At 35.5% G+C, this 19,052-nt stretch overlaps 1 protein-coding gene across 2 annotated transcripts; it reads left to right on the top strand.

The window, feature by feature from the left end:
• Positions 1 to 3,164: 3,164 nt before the first annotated feature.
• Positions 3,165 to 8,671, top strand: LOC149790001 (uncharacterized). 2 transcript variants are annotated; one of them, XM_089973392.1, is made up of 3 exons: positions 3,165 to 3,511; positions 5,698 to 5,786; positions 7,395 to 8,671. In XM_089973392.1, the coding sequence occupies exons 2-3, from the start codon at positions 5,782 to 5,784 to the stop codon at positions 8,560 to 8,562; spliced, it is 1,173 nt and encodes a 390-aa protein (XP_089829518.1). In that variant the 5' UTR covers positions 3,165 to 3,511; positions 5,698 to 5,781; the 3' UTR covers positions 8,563 to 8,671. The 2 variants fall into 2 exon arrangements, with proteins under 2 accessions (XP_089829518.1, XP_089829517.1); XM_089973391.1 differs by lacking the exon at positions 5,698 to 5,786.
• The last annotated feature ends 10,381 nt before the right edge of the window (positions 8,672 to 19,052 follow it).

The following is a 19,052-nucleotide window of genomic DNA, read 5'->3' on the forward strand; positions in this document are numbered from 1 at the left end:
GGATTGTATTTCTACTGACTGATTTGTGCCTACTTTTGGTGGTATGGGTACTGGTGTTACATTTGGGATGTTATTAATGATAAAGGTAGCTAGCCCCCCTCCTTGTCCTTTAATTCGATTTTGGAAGTACCCTGGGGCGTAACCCTGTATTTTTGGGAGGGCCCTGATTTTGTTGGTTATTTTTTGTTTCTTGAATGCAGATGATGTCAGGTTTTATAGTTAAGTTTTGTAATTTAAGTTAGCTCATCTATATAAGTTAAAGCATTCTTCGTTCGCGCCATTCTACACAGAATAAAAGAAAATGTCGATATAGTTGTTTAACGAGCTAAAGGACTGTTGATATTGGATGACCAGTCTCAAAGTAGCCAGGGATCTGGTTCAGGGCATGATCGAAGAGGAAGTCAAAAAGTTAAGAGGCTTCATTCAACTTCCGTATGTAAGAGCGGGTAACTTGAAGGAAGCTTTTGATCATGTTATGAAAGTCATGTGTTTTTTGGAAGACATACTACATTGGACAGAGTGGACTTTTGTGAAGTGGGGGATGAAACAGCACAAGAAAGCAGAGGAAATGATGTGAAAAGTGCTACAAGAAGAGGTGAAGAAGATTAAAGATACCTGTGCAAAGGAGAGAAAGGAAGAAGAGATTAAAAAGAAAATGAAAGAGTTTGATAGACTGAATAAGAACTGGATTAAGATACAGGATAACTTTAGAGCCATATACTATCCTGACTGGATGCCAGAGGATGAAGAGAAGAAGAAAGGAATATTTGGGAAAGTAAGGAACTGGTGGAAGAAGTTGAGAAAATAGAAGAAGAAGCAGAAGAAAGCAAAGACCCTTTTCAGGGCCACTCATATGCCTCGAAAATATTTGGTTTCTTCTTGCCTCAAAAAGGTTCTTTTTTCAGTTGTAGAAGTGTTTGTGTGTGAGTGTGTGTTGTATGGGTTATATACATCTAAGCCCCACTCTTTATTCCCGATTGAGGTCAGCCCGGTGCACATCTGCACATTGTTACCCATCTTCAGTACTGTGACGTCACCTCACATGGTTGCAACATTGTAACCAATCTCCCATACCGTGACGTCAGATGCTACGCATACCCCAATTCCCACTATACATCATATATAGATTCTATGTTAAATTCCCATTGTCCGTAAAGATTCCCAGTGTGATCTGAAAAACCTTGTCCGAAAACAGTCCCACGATGTTCTGAAATGTATGTTCCCATTGTCCGTATGAATCTTGACCACAAACCTTCCCAACTGGTTCTGTAATGTATTTTCCCCTTGTCCGTAGGGTATCCCACTTCACTACTTACAGGGAAATAATCTAAAAGCCAGACTAATTAATTTATATACTGTGTAATCAACATTCTGAAACTGTTCTTGTCCTGCTGCTATGCTAATTGTTAACTAAGTTGTTGGTAGCACGTGTCTACTCCACTACTTGTGATGACAGTCTCACTTCTCATCCGTATATCGTACATTTGATATAAACATTAAATATCTTCCAGTATTCTAGGTTTAAAACGTGTCTGTCCTTATAAGGCCGATGTGATAACTGAGTTAAATCTCCATTTTTTTTAAAAACAAAAGATGAGCACCGAGACAAAGCAGACATTTCTAATTCATATGTATTTTTAAAAATAAATAAAAATATTGTATCTATGCCTGTATTTGTCCTGTGTTATTCCTTCTCTAAATACTAACCATAATTGACCCACTGTTGTACCTGCCGAGCGTGCGGGTAAGAGTGGTAAGAGTCAAGACATGTGACCTACAAATAATGAAATTAGATAGAATAATTAAAAGAAAACCCGATTGTTGAATCTACATTTTCTTATTTGGAAATCTGAATATCACCAGCAGTTGGAGTGTTGGTGGCTTAAGACAGACAATATTTTAACGGTTCCCTCATAGCTTTGCGACCCAGTCTCCTGGGACTGGGGAGTAGGGGAGGATCAACCTCCTATTGGATTGGCTGGGTTAAAGATCAAACACACCTCCATATTACCTCTGCTGTTGCACCAGTGCTGGACTTTCAGGCTCGCCCTAATACTGTGTCTGTTGCAACTCGATAGAATATATTAGAATATAGAATTTCATTATTATTTATATTGAGCAAAAAGAAATCGTATATGCGTAAGTTGACAAGTTTCAATTCCCTACACTATATTTTATCAGGATATCAGCGTGTAAGAGAGCACCAATGTGCAAACTACTACGGTCATCGTCTACAAAGGTACATGGAGTAATAAGTAAATAGTGGAGAGCTTTGGCAGTTGAAATATTGCATGGATCGAATTTTGCATCAAATTCATGTATTTTATATTTTGTTAAAATGTATAAATAGCGACTAACAATAACAGCGTGAATCTGTTACGAAAATGCGCATATTTACAAATTGAATTAACCGAAAATATAATGTATTGTTTCCATATGTGATCCCTTTCGATCCCTTTCTATACCACTTATATTTGCAAATATGTGTCCTTAATTTTAACTAATTATGTCATTCAATAATTTTCCTGCATTAGTCTGGGTGAGGGAGCATATCAGGTTCATACTACCGGGGCATTTTACTTCTTTTCATGATCCATCTCGACTGCCGTAACATTATTACATTGGTACAGATCTAGGACTTTCACATCTTTCAGTTTTCAAAACCAATCCGAGTACACATATCACTTGATTTATTCACGTCATTATCCTATGTTCGGTTTGCTATGAATATACATATGTGGCATAACTGAAAATTTGAATATGATAAATTAGACTAGTAGGTTAATCATGTGTATAAATTTAAAGTACTTTATATATTTTAATGTAAAATGAAAGTACTCATGTTTTTCTTTGAAACAGCCGACAGCCATTAACGTTTGAGGCACTGACATATTGAAAGTGAAAGTAACCGATGAGACGACTAAAAGATATAATTGGATACTTTTCAGACGTCGGCTAAGACACAGTTAATTTAGAAATTTAACTAACGAACCAGTGGATCCAGTTGTATAATTAGAATGGTATAAGGCATTCAAAACTTCGAGGTCAATCCCACCTTGAATGGTTGTATATAGCTGGCATGCATGCCAACCACCTCGGCTACTTCCGAAATAAGGATTGACCGAGAAGTTACGAATGCACAGGACTAGTTATGTATTAATGACTTCTTGCTTGGGCCTATAGTCAGTCCAGTCTTAGAAATGACTGAGATGGTCTGAATATATTAGAATATCCTTTGTTGCAGTGATATATCCGCAAACATAAATATCAGAGACTGTTCCAAATGGTGGCGAGGCACGGAATCACTAGCATGATTACTGTATTCGGAATAACTTTGTTCGGGGAATCCCGTGACCTCTAAGTTTGACATACTTCTGGAAATCCTATGTCATAAACTAGAATTGCGGGGCAGCAGTAAACGTGTAAATCTATAACATTCTGTCTCGAGAAAACTCATTTTGTTGGAAATGGCGGTCTTAGGAGGAATGCAGACCTTACAGTTGGGTTCCCGGTAAGTTAATTGTTGTTAAATATAAACAATTATTTGATACACTGCATAAATGTAGTCTTTCTGCAGGCTGAATCCCATGTACTAATTTTAATGCCAATGATACCTTGATGCAAGGGTATGATATCCAAAATACCCACGCATTACAATATATATATATATATATATATATATATATATATATATATATATATATATATATATATATATATAAGGTGATTCCCGACCCCTAGTCCTGACAGTGACCAAGATATAATAATGTAAAATTATATTCCGTCAAGTATTCTCCATTGCCGATTATATTTTTAAAAAATGAACTTGAACCGCCCAAGATCGGATCATGTCAGGTGTTGGGGAGGAGGGGAGTGTTATAAAATTTCAATGGGATCACACTTTCCTCAAAAGTGCACCAAGGCAAAATCTTGTGTGTCTATTTACTCGGAATGTACATAATACCCGATAAACGTGCGCAAGAATAAAACAATGGTCAAATTTCAAGTAAGTGTACTTTTGTGTGTAAGGTATTTGTTTAGCCTTGGGGGGTTTCTGGAAACCCAAGAAACCTACCGCCGGTCCCTTCCTCTTCTACAAGCATGCCTCAGAGGCTGTACATGCGGGAGCTCGGGCAACACCCTTCTCGCTCGTAGATAATACAGTGACCAATTACTGATAAGTTTCATGAAATCGCTTAGTGTGGTATAGGTAGAGATTTGTTAAGGGATGGGCAGACGTACAAAGTGTAGGTTATTATGATACCCGATGTTTGTTTAGAAGCTATATTATTATTATTATTATTAGTAATAGTAGTAGTAGTAGTAGTAGTAGTAGTTATGCAACTATTAAGGAAGATAGTTGAGTTCCGAGGTTACAACTCATTTTGTAACAATTACAAATGAGTATGACCGTGAAGCGAGCGGAGCCTGCACATGTTCTCTTCAATTTAAAAGTTAGTACAGTTTAGACATGCCGGCATAAGAAACATATCAGAACTACTGTGCCAGGACCACTCAGTTATAGAGTGATGCGTACCAAGTCCCATTCCTCTATCTAATTTCATTATTTCTTTTCTTACAACCAATGCAAAAAATTCAACTCGTACGGCTACCCTTTCCAAAAAGTCCGGCGTGGTATGTAAACGACAGTTTGTCAACATACGGTAGGTTATACATTGCGGCCAGTATCTTTGGTATAGTAAGAACCCGATAGAACCTCTGGAAGAACAACCAACCCACGGGAAGCGACATGCAAACTTTCTCACATACCCACGTTACCGAACCCGAGACTCGAACTCAAGCCGACGGAGGTGAGATATGACTGATCTGTAAAGGCAAGCGCCATAGACAACTCGGCCACACGGGGCCCCTATTAACAGACAAGCTACAACGATGACCCAATGTCTACTGGCAATATTTTATATTTTCAAATTTAACAGAATTACAAAATAAAAGATTTTTAAGACGGATATTGAAACAAATACGGCACAGCTCTATGATCTAATCCACAGAGTATGCATACTATACAGGTAAACATGGAAGTGAAATTAATTAACGAAGATCAACGCAGTATATACACAGATTTCTGTACAGGTAGCATTGAATATGTATGAATTGTACAATGTTATATTGTTAAATACAAAACTAGTCTGTTTATTGTATCAAATGAAGTGCAATTATATTATATTAATTTATGATTGAATAAATTACCTATTCAGTCAACAACCTCCTATAAACTAAATACATTCATTTAAGAAAGAGAGAGAAAGAGAGAGTCTTTATTCATTCCTGTAGCCAAAAACGAACTGTGAGGACAAATTGCTCAGTTGATTATCGGTGCTTCACCTTTCAGGCACTCTATATTAATTTCCACATGTTCAACCATAGTATGGGTTTCAGTTGTCTTGCCCTCTGTTGTCCTATAGTGACTTTTGGTTATTTCTATGTGAAGTGTCGTTAGGTATTGTCCTGGTCACGGTTGATGGGTGCCACACTTGCTTTCTGATATTGGTGATCTCGACCCATGATCATGATTAGTGCGATTTTGCTGAGTGACATCATTCTTCGTAGAAGTAAAATATTCAGGTATTATTATTGTATGTTTTTCGTTGACGATTGGCATTCAGGAATATTTTCTGTGCATTCGAGCGAAATTACCAAAATGACTGTCTATAAATTTTTTGAATTTTTGTGCAGGAAGGAGGTCCATGGGGGTGATCCATTGAGTTACCGCACGTGACTGTCTATAAAAGTTATGAATTTTGTGCAGGAAGGAGGTCCATGGGGTGAGGCCATGATTTATCGTACTGGGTGTCACCAACCCTAAAGACGCCACTTACACATAAAATGGTTGATAAATTAATTAAAATTTATACAAATTTATTAAACCTCATGTACGCATCAGCGAAAGAGCATTGTAATAATATTTGCTAGACGCAGTGATTCATTGTTGATGATTACAAAATCACACTATGTAAAGATCAAACTGTTAAATGGTCTGTGTCTCTGTGTCTAAAGTAGATATTTTCTCAGGAATGTATCTCCATCTCGTCGAATTTATTTATTAATGTTTGGGACAACTGCATTAGCAAAATGTAATGCGTTTCCCCGATATGCGGGACATAGGTAAGATGTATTGCTTATTATCATTATTAAATTTTTAAAATCTTGCATCCATTATTAATCTGTCTAAAGTTTTATGTATTTTTATTTTTATTTTATAAATGTTACAAATCTGAAATAAGAACATAATGGGTGGTAAATTAAATAATGACTGGTGAAGACTTGGTTCACTTTGCTCGCCGTATTAAGGGTAAAACTACATGATTTGACATTTTTATAACATAGGCTATAGCTTCAGGTCATGAGACCTAAAAATTGTATTTAACTTAATTAACTTTTCAATTAAAATCCTCAGAGTAACTGAGTAAAAGGAAAATAGGTGGTGGTTATGCTTTTCTCGCTTCGTTCGTGATGCGAGAGTCACGTTTAATTTGTGCAGCAAGGATTATAATCTCTTGTATTAATGATTATGTTTTAAAATTTAATGAGGTAACCTGGCTTGGAACAAACACAACCAAGAAGGTCATTTGTATTGCTTGCTTGTTTAAGTTGAGTTTTATTTTTGCTTGTTGTTTTGTTTTTGGACGCTTAAATGTAAAAAGAGAATTTGGTAATCATGGACTTCGTTACGTTATTTTTGTTTGTTGGGAAAAGGTGCTGGCTTCTGTGGATGAACTAGGACATACGGGAGGGATAATACTATGTAAACTGATGTCAATGTTTGTTTTTACATTTAAAGTTGTTTGACGTAATGCAAGTTCATAGCAACTTTACCGGACAAAGGCCACAACCAATTCTTTTAGAAACACACACACACACACACACACACACACACACACACACACACGCACATACATGGTGGCGCAGTTTGCGTTGATTTTGTCCTGTAAATGTTTCATAAGATTCATTACAGTGCTTTACAGTTGTATTTCGTTTGCGAGCATAGTTTATGGTACCCTTAGAGTCTTAAAAACTTAAAAATATAATAATGTGAAATGAGCACACAGGACTCGAACTATTTTCCAAGACATTATTCAAGGAAGTCAAGTCAGATTGTAGTGTTGTTTCTAATTTATTATTATTATTATTATTATTATTATTATTATTAATTTACTTGTTTGACTGCAGATAGGTCCTAACGACATTAATGTTAACGAAGCAATCTAAATGAATTGAACCACTCAGGTTCCAGAATTCACAAATATAAGAATCTACCATTCAGCACAGTATATGATGTGATTCTCTTGTTTACTCAACAATATGTTTTCCACTAATATAGCTTGAAAGTGTTTTCCAATAAATATCTACTACACTTTTATGCCATTCTGCAGATCATTCGGAAACAGAATCGAGGAAGAGACGGAGGAAATTAGTACGCTGTTACTATCAGCAAAATACGGCAAGTGGAATAAGGTCTGGCGAATAATTGGTACTCCAGAAAAGCCTAATAAAGTATACTTGATAAATTGTATACCAGAGAATCGTAGATGGGCTGTTTTGCACCAGGCTGTCTACTGGAATGATCCAAGTACTGTACGGAAACTACTCCAGTTTCATACATGTGATCCTGTCTTGAAGGCGAAAGAGTGTACATCAGAAATAGATCCCACTAGTGGTATGACCGCGCAACAAATAGCTGTTGCATATGGCTATACTGAAGTGGAGAAGGTACTTTCAGAGCATATTGCTAATTGTAAAGAAGTGAACGAAGAAATTGACACTTTCCAACCCTGGCATACAGACATTGAACAGAAGGGACGTGGTCTGATAGCCATCACTCTTGCTGCATACAAAAACACATTTCATCCTCAAAATATTGACCCGCAGAAGTCTATTTTATCGGTACTTGGAGATATTTTCAACGACTTGAACACCTCAGAAAATAGATGGAAGGAGGTTCGCGAAAAAATGTGCGACTCACTCTACGTTGTCAGTGAAGCATCGGTCACACAACTCAAGCAATGTACGACCAGACAGAACTTTTACGAGACAATCATCAAAGTTTACACGGAGGAATCAACATTTCTTTATACATATGTGAACACAGCCCTACGAAAACAACAGGAGTCTGACTACAAACCATCAGCAGCGGATCTTGCAATGGGTCCATATGTGGTTATGTACCAGATACTTCTCGTTTTCTGGGGACAGCTGAAGCGAGAAAATGCCAAGACCTACCGACAAATGTTGCTGAGTGCAAAAGATACGGAAAAATACCAGGTAGGGGTCAAATTTACATGGCTATCCTTCGTTTCGTCCTCGGTGGAGGCTTCAAAGGCCATGCCTTTCCCTACATGCGCCGGTGTAACAGGTGAATGCAGCATAACCTTTACTATCGACAACACAACCGGTTCAATGTACCAACCAAGAGATATTGAAAAGTATGCAATGTATAGTGAAAGAGAACGAGTGTATCCTGCGGGTGCAAAATTCGTGGTAACCAATAGGCGGCGCCTAAATGAGAAGACTTACGTGACACTAAAACTTTTGAGCAGCTGAGTATAATGCAGCGTGATCGTGATGGTAAGACATGACCATCTGCGCATGCTCCTACCCATGCAACAAAACAAAACATTCTGAAATGCAAACCAATATATATATATATATATATATATATATATATATATATATATATATATATATATATATATATATATATATATATATATATATATATATATATATATATATATATATATATATATATATATATATATATATATATATATTCTTTGCACTTTTAATTGAAGATAAGAAGGTCCTGATAGGACAAATTAATTGTCTGTTTAAAGTTAAAACTACGAAATGAATAATGCTAGTTTTTAAAAACTGCATATATATTTGGTTCCTTTTAGCCAAACAACGGTTTGCACAGTAAAATAACTTAGTTTTATTACCACCTCCTACATGTGTGATTTTCGGGACCAGTATGGCATCATTACTTATGTTACAGCTGTATTTGTAAAAAGCGAAAAGCTATACTTGTCTGCCTGATATAAGAGCTTTTCTCACTTATATTCTTGCCATTTCATTCACAATTAATAAACTATGTTCATATTGCTATGACATACATTGATGAGAAAACAATGAGATATTACGTCATGTACTTAACGTGTTTTTGTTCAGTTTTAATGCAATATAAATGTGTGTGTGTGTGTGAGAGAGAGAGAGAGATAAGTTTAATGCAATATAAATGTGTGTTTGTGTGTGTTTGTGTGTGTGTGAGAGAGAGAGAGAGTAAGTTTGATCATTTGAGGTAAAACTCACATGCTGACTAGGCAACAAACACTGACTGAAAGAGAGATAGAGAAACCTTTTGAGATTATAACCTTTAAAAACCCAACCTTATTGGTTGAAAAACAAATAAAACAAAGTCAAGTATCAAATCGATTACATTATGTGTTTGCCAATGAAGTTCCCGTTTGGCTAACTCGCTTGAACAGGTACTGCAACTTTTATTTTTGATATCGTGTAACACTGTAAATACTATTCAGTGGAATGTGTACACGTAGAAATATAATATCTTGGATTCTTCATATGTAGTTGGTGTAAGCTCATGCTACAGTTTTTATTCAGCTCAGTTTCCTTTTTCTTCCTCGTTTCACGTAATTGTGAAGAAAGGAATAGAGAGGGGATTTCAGTGCATTTGTGTAGCATGTTTAATTCATTGAAAATGGGAACTATTGTATTTTATTCTCTTTATTTTTTATTTTTGTAACAGTTAATAAGTGGAAATGTATATTTGATCCTGAGAGTACAGACGCAACTTTTCAGCACCTTAAGCCAATTTATGAATATTTCTATGCCATGGGCAAATTACAATTTGAGAGGGAGAGAGAGAGAGAGAGAATAGTATGAGCATCTGAAACTAAAACTTGTTGCTGCTGCGTTTAATTATAATTATTTGACCTATTTTTCTCGAGTCCACACTTTTACGGTTTTGTTTAAAGTTACTAATTTGCATATATTTCCTAAATGTTTTTCTTTATCAGACTCAGACAATTCATCATGCAACATGATTCATGTTGTGCTTCAATTATCTCTCGTACAAGTCAAACTTGTTTTGTGTGACTTTGTTATTATTATTCACTCTAAAAGCTACGTGTCGTTTTCGGTTTGGCCCTTGTTTTGACTGGTCGACGATGCATTGGATTAACAAAGATCAAATGGTTGTATACTCCATGGATGATATTATTGTACAGGAATAAAGATAAACAGTTCACCCAATATTTGACTGAAGGCAGTTCATAAAAAATGGTGTTAGCATTGTCTCGATTCCAGCCACTTTCATTGTTGTTGACATGTCTATATGAAGTGATATTGTGTCTAATGATCTGTAATTAGGTATAGAGTTAGACCTTGTTTACAAACAAGGTACTGTGGCTGATGCAAACAGTTACATCCTTTTCGTATACTTGGTATCTAAGAAAAAAATACAAATATTGTCAGTGATAACAATACAGTATCCAGACCTTTAACAGTATTATGAGGTGAACATCAAGGCAGTATTTTAGGACCTATTCTGTCTGGGTTATGTGAATGATATGGTAACGAGCAAATGCGCTGATTGTAAGGCTTTATGATATGCACGTGACAGTGATTTCATGTTTGCACTTTATTATCCTTGGTACATTTCGAAAAGCAAGGGAAAAAGTATTAAATCGTGCAACGATTTGTTGACTGCCAAACACGCTAGCATTTAATTCAGGTAAGATATAATGCATCATATTTGTCTCGAAGCAAAAATTAAAATTAAAAAAATCTAAAAATTCAGGAAAAAATGAACTGGTCACATAATTAATTCTGAAAAGTGCATTACATATTTAGGTTTCCATATAAATAATTTACGTTTGAGCAAGGGCATAGTCAGTAGTACAATTAAAACAGTAAATGCTAGGCTAAGTGTCTCCTTAGTCAATATTTATCATTGAACGCTAGATAAAACGTTATGTACCCCTCTCCGACAATGTACCTTCGACCACTCCTCTTCTTACTGTATGTCGGATCTGTAAATAAGACTGTCACGAGATCAAGCATGAAACATTTGAGGTCTTGAAAGAGTAGGAATACAAATAGTGTATAATGGAATAAAATAGTTTTAGACTAAATCATGCTAACAAAGTTTGTTACAACAAATGTCTCTCTTATATGATCTAAAGATTTGCAAAAATTAGAGATCATCACCAGTTTGCTACTAGGAGTGTTAAACATAATTTTGTTAAACTATGTGTTAGCTGCGTGGCCTCGACGACTTTCTTCTATACCGCCATATATGACTGGAACATATTACCCAGGTGTATCAAAATCATTTAAAATATAGATTATTTTAAAATGGACATTAAATCATATCATCACAAACAGCAAATGAAGAGAACATATTTGAATGATATGTTGCTCGAATGAATTGATTTTCGTTCAAATCTGAAATAAGCTCTTACATTTGTAACAGTTAACTGTATTCACCTTTAAGACCCAATCGGATATAAGTTTCATAAACATTTATGGGACATTCATGGTTGATAATTGTTTTGGTATGTATGTATGCATATATGCGTGCGTGAATGTATGTTGGTATTACAACTGTTTATTATGTTTATATCACGTAATGTGTCGATATTTAAATTGTTATATGTATTAATGTGTTACTACTTGTTATTTGCTGATACTACGAAAATAAATCTATTATTATTATTATTATTGAAAGATATTAGTAAGTACGTCATGTACATAAGGAGGCTGGTTTGCATTGTTGGTCATGTGATTGCTTTGTCAGATCTAAAGTTGGCTTTTATATTGACGACATGAGTTGTGTACAAGTATTCTATTAAAACACGTGTTGCACATATTGAAGAATAGAGGATATTTCAAACTGAAACAATACTAAAAACTTGGCGCAGTGAGAACATTTTATATGTAATAAAAGAGATGCTTCCATAGTCAAAACTGTAATTTACATTGCACCACTCTCAAATTAATTTTTTTCTTCTCTGTGTGGTTAAACCAATTTACATATAAACGGCAAAAGGTATGTATTGGCCATGAAAATGGCATATAAAATTTGTACGCTAGTTTATGACATTTTCAACAGATGATTGTCATCAAGAAACATAATTTTGCGCCTACATAATCAATAACATGCAACCGAAAGTCGCTATTTAGATTTTTTAGATCATTAAAGGAGGTGATTTTTCCCTCCAGGTCCTTGACCTGCAATAATATACAAAACTATTAAATTGTACCTTTTTCATGTCTAAACGAAAATTGGCAAAACTATTCAATTGTACCTTTTTTATGTCTAAACGAAAATTGGCAAAACTATTCAATTGTACCTTTTTTATGTCTAAACGAAAATTGGCAAAACCATTCAATTGTACCTTTTTCAAGTCTAAACGAAAATTGGCAAAACCATTCAATTGTACCTTTTTTATGTCTAAACGAAAATTGGCAAAACCATTCAATTGTACCTTTTTCATGTCTAAACGAAAATTGGCAAAACCATTCAATTGTACCTTTTTCATGTCTAAACCGAAAATTGGCAAAACTATTCAATTGTAACTTTTTGATGGATAAACGTAAAATTTGTATGAAGTGCGTGTACACATTATATTTCCTATATTGCCTAGATTTATTAAAAAATATTATGTTATCAAAGCAATTAAAATTCACTGCCAAATACATGATGAGGCACGTGAAACCTCAATGTATTCACATGTCGGACGCGAATCTTTAAGGGTATGTAAACATCATGGGGGAGAAAAACTGCCAAAGCTCTGATCATGCTAGATAAAAAGTCGTTTAAATTAAGCATGAAGTAAACCTTAAGTTAAAGATGTTTTGTACATTGTACTATCTATGTATAATAACACTGCATTAAATATATGCTTGCAATTAGACTGAGTGATAAGGATGCAGCAGACAAATATATATATATATATATATATATATATATATATATATATATATATATATATATATATATATATATATATATGATTCTGGCAAAATTAACTTAACTGGGTGGAACGGTTAGGAAATGTTTAATGTGGATTTTTACAAAGTAATATGACAAAACGAGTTCCTTTTGAGAATGGTTAGAATATTTACAAAGGTTCGTGAATACTATCAACTAAGGAATGTCCCTCAAATGTGCGAATACCACTACTATATCAGAATGCACCTTTCGAATAATCATCAAGTCGGTTTAGGAACAATGCCATCACCATAAAAATCACAGGAATATAAATAAAAATATTAAATCAGCTAGTGATGTTTATACACGAATATTCGTTCTCAGATATTTTGCGCGTTGTAGAATCAATCTTTCTTAAAACCTGTAGTCTGGTTCCTTACTTTGTATGCTGCCTGCGTTGTACTCCACTATACATAGAGCTGAGTGCAACGCAGGTAGCATACGAAGCAAGGAACCAGACTATAAAACCTGCTGCTTTAGAAAAGTAATGTAACAATCTTTAGATTAAATTTTGGCAGTAATTACTCCATATTGACTATTTGCTGCCCTTTACATTCCAACCAGATAGTGGAGTGAACATAACATCACTTCGATGCCGCGCTACCTGTTATTACTTACGTTGCTAAATAATTTGTTGAGGCTCAGGAAATGCGGATGGTGAAGAGTGTAAGCCTTGGTCTTGGTCCAGTAAACCGACTCTGAATCATGGAATTCAACTGACTCGTACTTGAATAGAGTGTCAAAATACATATCAAATTATACCACCACCAACATTTCCACATTGGAGTACATGCCCTATATAGTTTACACAACGATAAGGGATTTAGACAGGCGTGCAACCTGGCGCCTAAGATTTATATTCCTGCGTCAGTTAGTATTGACTATATCAGTACAATTAGTCCTAAACTTAGTATTGCCCATGTGATGTGATGTGATTTGAATTTTTAACGTAGCGTTAACAATTTTTCAGTCACATCGCTACGATGTCTGCAAAGGGGCAGTTTATAGTGATGTCTAGCACTGGGTCATCATGCCGCAGACATGTAGCATGATGTTCCACCCAGTCACATTATCCTGACACCAGGCCGACCAGTTTTAGAACTAACCTCTTAATGCTGAGCGCCAAGCGAGGCACCTGTTAGTACCATTTTGTAAGTCTTTCGCATCACTCTGCCGGGGATCGAACCCACGAAATTCCGCATTCAAGGCGGACGCTCTAACCACTAGACCACCGGAGCGGTTGAAAAGTCTATGGTAGGGGTAAGCGAAACGATTTTGTACGATAGTCTGGACATATAAACAACATAAGAAATTATGATGATTAATGCTTCAAAATCATTCCAGAAAAGAAATCATGTAATGAAAAAGAAAACATTATATTTTTTTGATATTTGAAAAGTGTTTTCCTATATTATTTCTACTTTTACTCTACTGAGCAGCACTGGAGTGAATTTAATGTAAATAAATTTAGAACTTCCATCAAGGAGTTTAAGAAATATATATAAAAAAAAAAAATAAAAAATAAAAAAAAATAACCAAGTCCAAAACAAATCACACACCCAACAAACAAGCAAAAACAAAACAAAACACAAAAAGCTAACTAACATGAAAACAAACTTTAGCGGGATGATTTAAAGAGTTGCAAATATGAGAGCAGGTTAATAGGCTCAAAATGTATTGTATTGTAATGTAAGCTAAGAACAATTTAAATTTATCACTGGGTTTAGAATATAAATGTCATTGAAAAAAGTAACCAAAATTTGAACGAACTTTTGCCGAGAACGCCACTTAGGCCGAAGAAGACGTGACCAGTATGTCTAACTTCCCAATAACTAGCGTTCATTGCATAAAAGAGGTCTGCTTTTTAAATGAATGGGGTTTACTCTTTCTAAAAGAAGAATATTACTAACATCTGCATCGCTTGGCACTCAGCATTAAGAGGTTAGTGCTAGGACTGGTCGGCCTGGTGTCAGGATAATGTGACCAGGTGGGACATCATGTTCCATGTCTGCGGCATGATGCCCCAGTGCTAGGCATCACTATAACTGTCACGCTGCATGCATCGTATCGATGTGACTGTACACTTGTTAAAGCTACGTTAAAAATTCAAATCACACACATTACTCCTTGGTGAAGAATAGGAACGATCAAAGAGGAACAACTGCAGCTAATTTGTAACTCAGACCATATACGAGCTATCTTTTAAAATTTTAATACTCTAGACAAGCAAAAGAACATGTTTCACACACACACACACACACACACACACACACACACATATATATATATATATATATATATATATATATATATATATATATATATATATATATATATATATATATATATATATATAGAGAGAGAGAGAGAGAGAGAGAGAGAGAGAGAGAGAGAGAGAAATTACAAGTATACACCAAACAGAACGGAGAGTTCTATCCCTTCATTCTGCAGGAGAATGCTTGATAATACTAGGCAGGATAATTATCTAATACAAATAAAACTATCATACAAGTTAGAATATTTTAATAAGTACTCTACGGAGATTCGAAGCCAGATCCGCTGGTAAATGGCACCCATCGCCTAACCTGCATTTTCCTTTCTGATTTCGTGTATATTTGTGATTCTCTATAAATAATCCTATATACTTTGATTTCTTTCGTATGAATCCAGTATGACTGTGTGGTAATATTTTTTGCATAAGATTATAAAATATTGCAATAAATTTGTAGTATGCGCATTTGGTTATAGCGCCCCATTTTAAGGAATTCTTTGATTTTTGTGATTACTTGTCTGATTATTGGAATTCGGTACAATATAAATATTCCTTTGCCCAAAACAATTAGCCAATTACAAGGAGCAAACGTCACAGAGTAAAGTGTTAGTGAGTTTCCATGATGCCATGGTTCACTAGTAGTGGATTCAGGTCAAAACCGAATGAGTGTCAATGGAAAAATAAAGTCTCTACTAAAATCTAGTTGTGTACATTGGTGATGTGACTGCAAAGGCAGTATGTACGGTAGGAAACCGGTAAATTACACTATGGAACCAATAAGAAAGTACTCGGCAGATACTGTTTATATCGCTGTGGTGGCAAATGAATTGCAGTTATACTGGCGAAATGTGCCTGGAAACCATGGGTTGACTGGCCTAGTGTGGCGGAGTTAAAATAGTTCCCTGTGTTAAGGGACAGTTGCATAGTTTCTACGGCGAGAACTGCTGGCGGTACGGAAACCTAATGAAGGGAGGCCGTGCGGGTGTGTGGTTGGTGGATATTTGGCAGGTTTGAGATCTGAAGTCTTGCATTGATTAGAGTAAAAGTTATGTTTAGAATGGACACGTCGGGCTTTCTAATTTACAACTGATGTTGTATGGAAGTCTTTGGAAATTTGGGGTAAACTTATGACTTCTGGCGGGAATGGCGCCAGGGTTTGACACCGCTCGGTCAAGTAAAGACCCCTGGCTTGTAACAATATTATATGCAAGCGTGAGATTAAGTTACAAGAATGCATCTGTAAGATGCAAGAATAAACAGTAATAGATAAGGACAACTCAGTACAACGTTCGTTTTCAAAAGCACGTGTTAAGCATTCTTTTGATTCAGGATTCTGTAATTACACATAATTACATAAATAAAGTATCAGATTTCGTTCCATCTAACAATGAATGAAACAACTTGACGGCACAGATGAATTAGTTAATACATGATTATGCGACTCTGGCCGCATTATAAGGAAATACCAGCGTATAGTCAAAATCAAGCAGACAGTCAGTAAAGAGTAGGAACTGATATACAATTATGACAGGTGAATCAAAGTTGTATTAAAACTCACTGTACAAACAAGTATACCTTTATGATATAAATATTGGTTAATCCAGCCAAGATAAGAAAATTTATTAAAAAGACTGAGTTGGAATGCGGGGAAACGAAAATTTGTATGTCTCTAAAATTTGACACTAATTGAAGCAAAAACCTCAAAAGTTCTTGACTGAGCAATGTCGCACAATGTATTGACGAGAAGGCGGGAAAGATTGGATTAGCTAATTAGTGAATCAATTAAAGAATTTTACTTGAATGGTTAGAGATCAACTCCTATCTCTCTTACATAAGAGAAAATTGCTTTTTCATGTGCACATATTTACCTGTTCTCTTTATGATAAGTACCTGTTTTAAATATCAAAGTGTGTCAATTAGTATTAGTTTCCAACTTCAATTAAAAGACAGTTTATAAAGAGTGAGATTACAACAAGCCAGAATATAAGATAACAGGTTACAACAACTTAGGAAAACGCTTATTCCTAAGCAATAACCAGGCTATCAGAATTCGTTATGCCATTAAAGATGAAAGAGTCCCTCTTAACTTGGAAGGCACTTGTTTCCTCAGAAACTGCCGTGTCTCGTTTAACATAATGCAGCGAAATATTGTGACTTCATTCAGTCAGTAACATGAAAGGTATATACGTATATATGTAATTATTTTAAATTGTTATCGCGTCATAGCAAACTACATTTATCCTCCCCATTTGAATGACAGAATTTACTTTAATCTTATTAATAAAGACCCACATTTGTCTTTCTGCGTGTCACGGCAGCCAAACAAGACATCGCTTGCTTGAAACTCACGGCAGCATATTTTTTAACTATTTTTTCTTTGTATTTTTATGTTCCAACTTTATTTTATGCTCGCTCATTCCAATTTTTATTTTTTATTTTTAAAAATTTCTTTAAAACAATTTTTTTTAAAATCTTCAAACTTTCTTTTATCCCCTAGTACGGGCAATAGCTAGTTTAAACATTTTATTGCCAAGAAGATCACTATTGGTTCCTGGAGTACTCGGCCCATAGCAGAGTAGGCCCGTTAAAGTTCTCGGTCCATAAGGAACTCGGCCCACCCAAATCGGCCCATAACGCACTCGAGCAATTACATATTCGGCCTACCCAAATCGGCCCATAACGCACTCGGCCCATTACGTACTCGGCCTACCCAACTCGGCCCATTACATACTCGGCCTACCCAAATCTACCTATTGCTTACTCGGCCCATTACATACTCGGCCTACCCAAAATCGACCCATTACATACTCGACCCACGATGATTATAATAGTAGTGTAAATAAAATGTTCTTTTTTCAACGGTCATTTCATTGTTTAAATCTGTGTACGTTTCTTTCAAAAGGTCATATATTTTGCAATATAAATGCAGGCAAATAATCGTATACCCAGATTAATTAATTTATATACTGTGTAATCAACATTCTGAAACTTTCTTGTCCTACAGGTATGCTAATTGTTAGCTAAGTTGAAGGTAGCACATGTCTACAGCACCAAATGAGGTTGTAAACATGTGCTGACAGTCTCACTTCTCATCCGTATATCGTACATTTTATACAAACTTTAAATATATTCCAGTATTCTATGTTTACAACGTTTCTGTCCTTGTAAGGCCGCTATGTTAATTGAGATGAATAGACACTTTTTAAAACAAAAGATAAGCGCCGACGCAAAGCGAACATTTTTAATTCGTATGTATTTTTAAAAAAAATAAAAATATTGTGTCTTTGCCCCGTATTATATCTTTTCTAAATACTAACTGTAATTCAGTAATTTATTTACATTAATTATCGACAGTAAATATTCGACTTCCTCTTTCCTTTTCTTGACTCAATGTAGTACCTGCCGAGCGTGTGGGCAAGATTCGTAATAGTCAAGACAGGTGACCTACAAATAATGAAATTAGAGAGAATAATTCAAAGAAAATCCGATTTTTGAAACTACATTTTCTTATTTGGAAATCGAACATCACCAGCAATTTGAGTGTTGGTGGCTGAAGAAAGACAGTATTTTAATGGTTCCATCATAGCTTGGTGGCTCAGTCTCCTTTGATTGGGGAGTGGGAGGATCAACCTCAAATTGGGCTGGCTGGGTTAAAAATCAAACACACTTCCATTTTACCTCTGCTATCGCACCAGTACTGGACTTTCAGGATCGTCCTAACACTGTGGCTGGTGCAACTCGATAGAA

This window comes from Sinohyriopsis cumingii, chromosome 10 (genome assembly GCF_028554795.1).
Source record: "Sinohyriopsis cumingii isolate HCF-2022 chromosome 10, ASM2855479v2, whole genome shotgun sequence".
Classification (NCBI taxonomy): Eukaryota; Metazoa; Mollusca; class Bivalvia; order Unionida; family Unionidae; genus Sinohyriopsis; species Sinohyriopsis cumingii.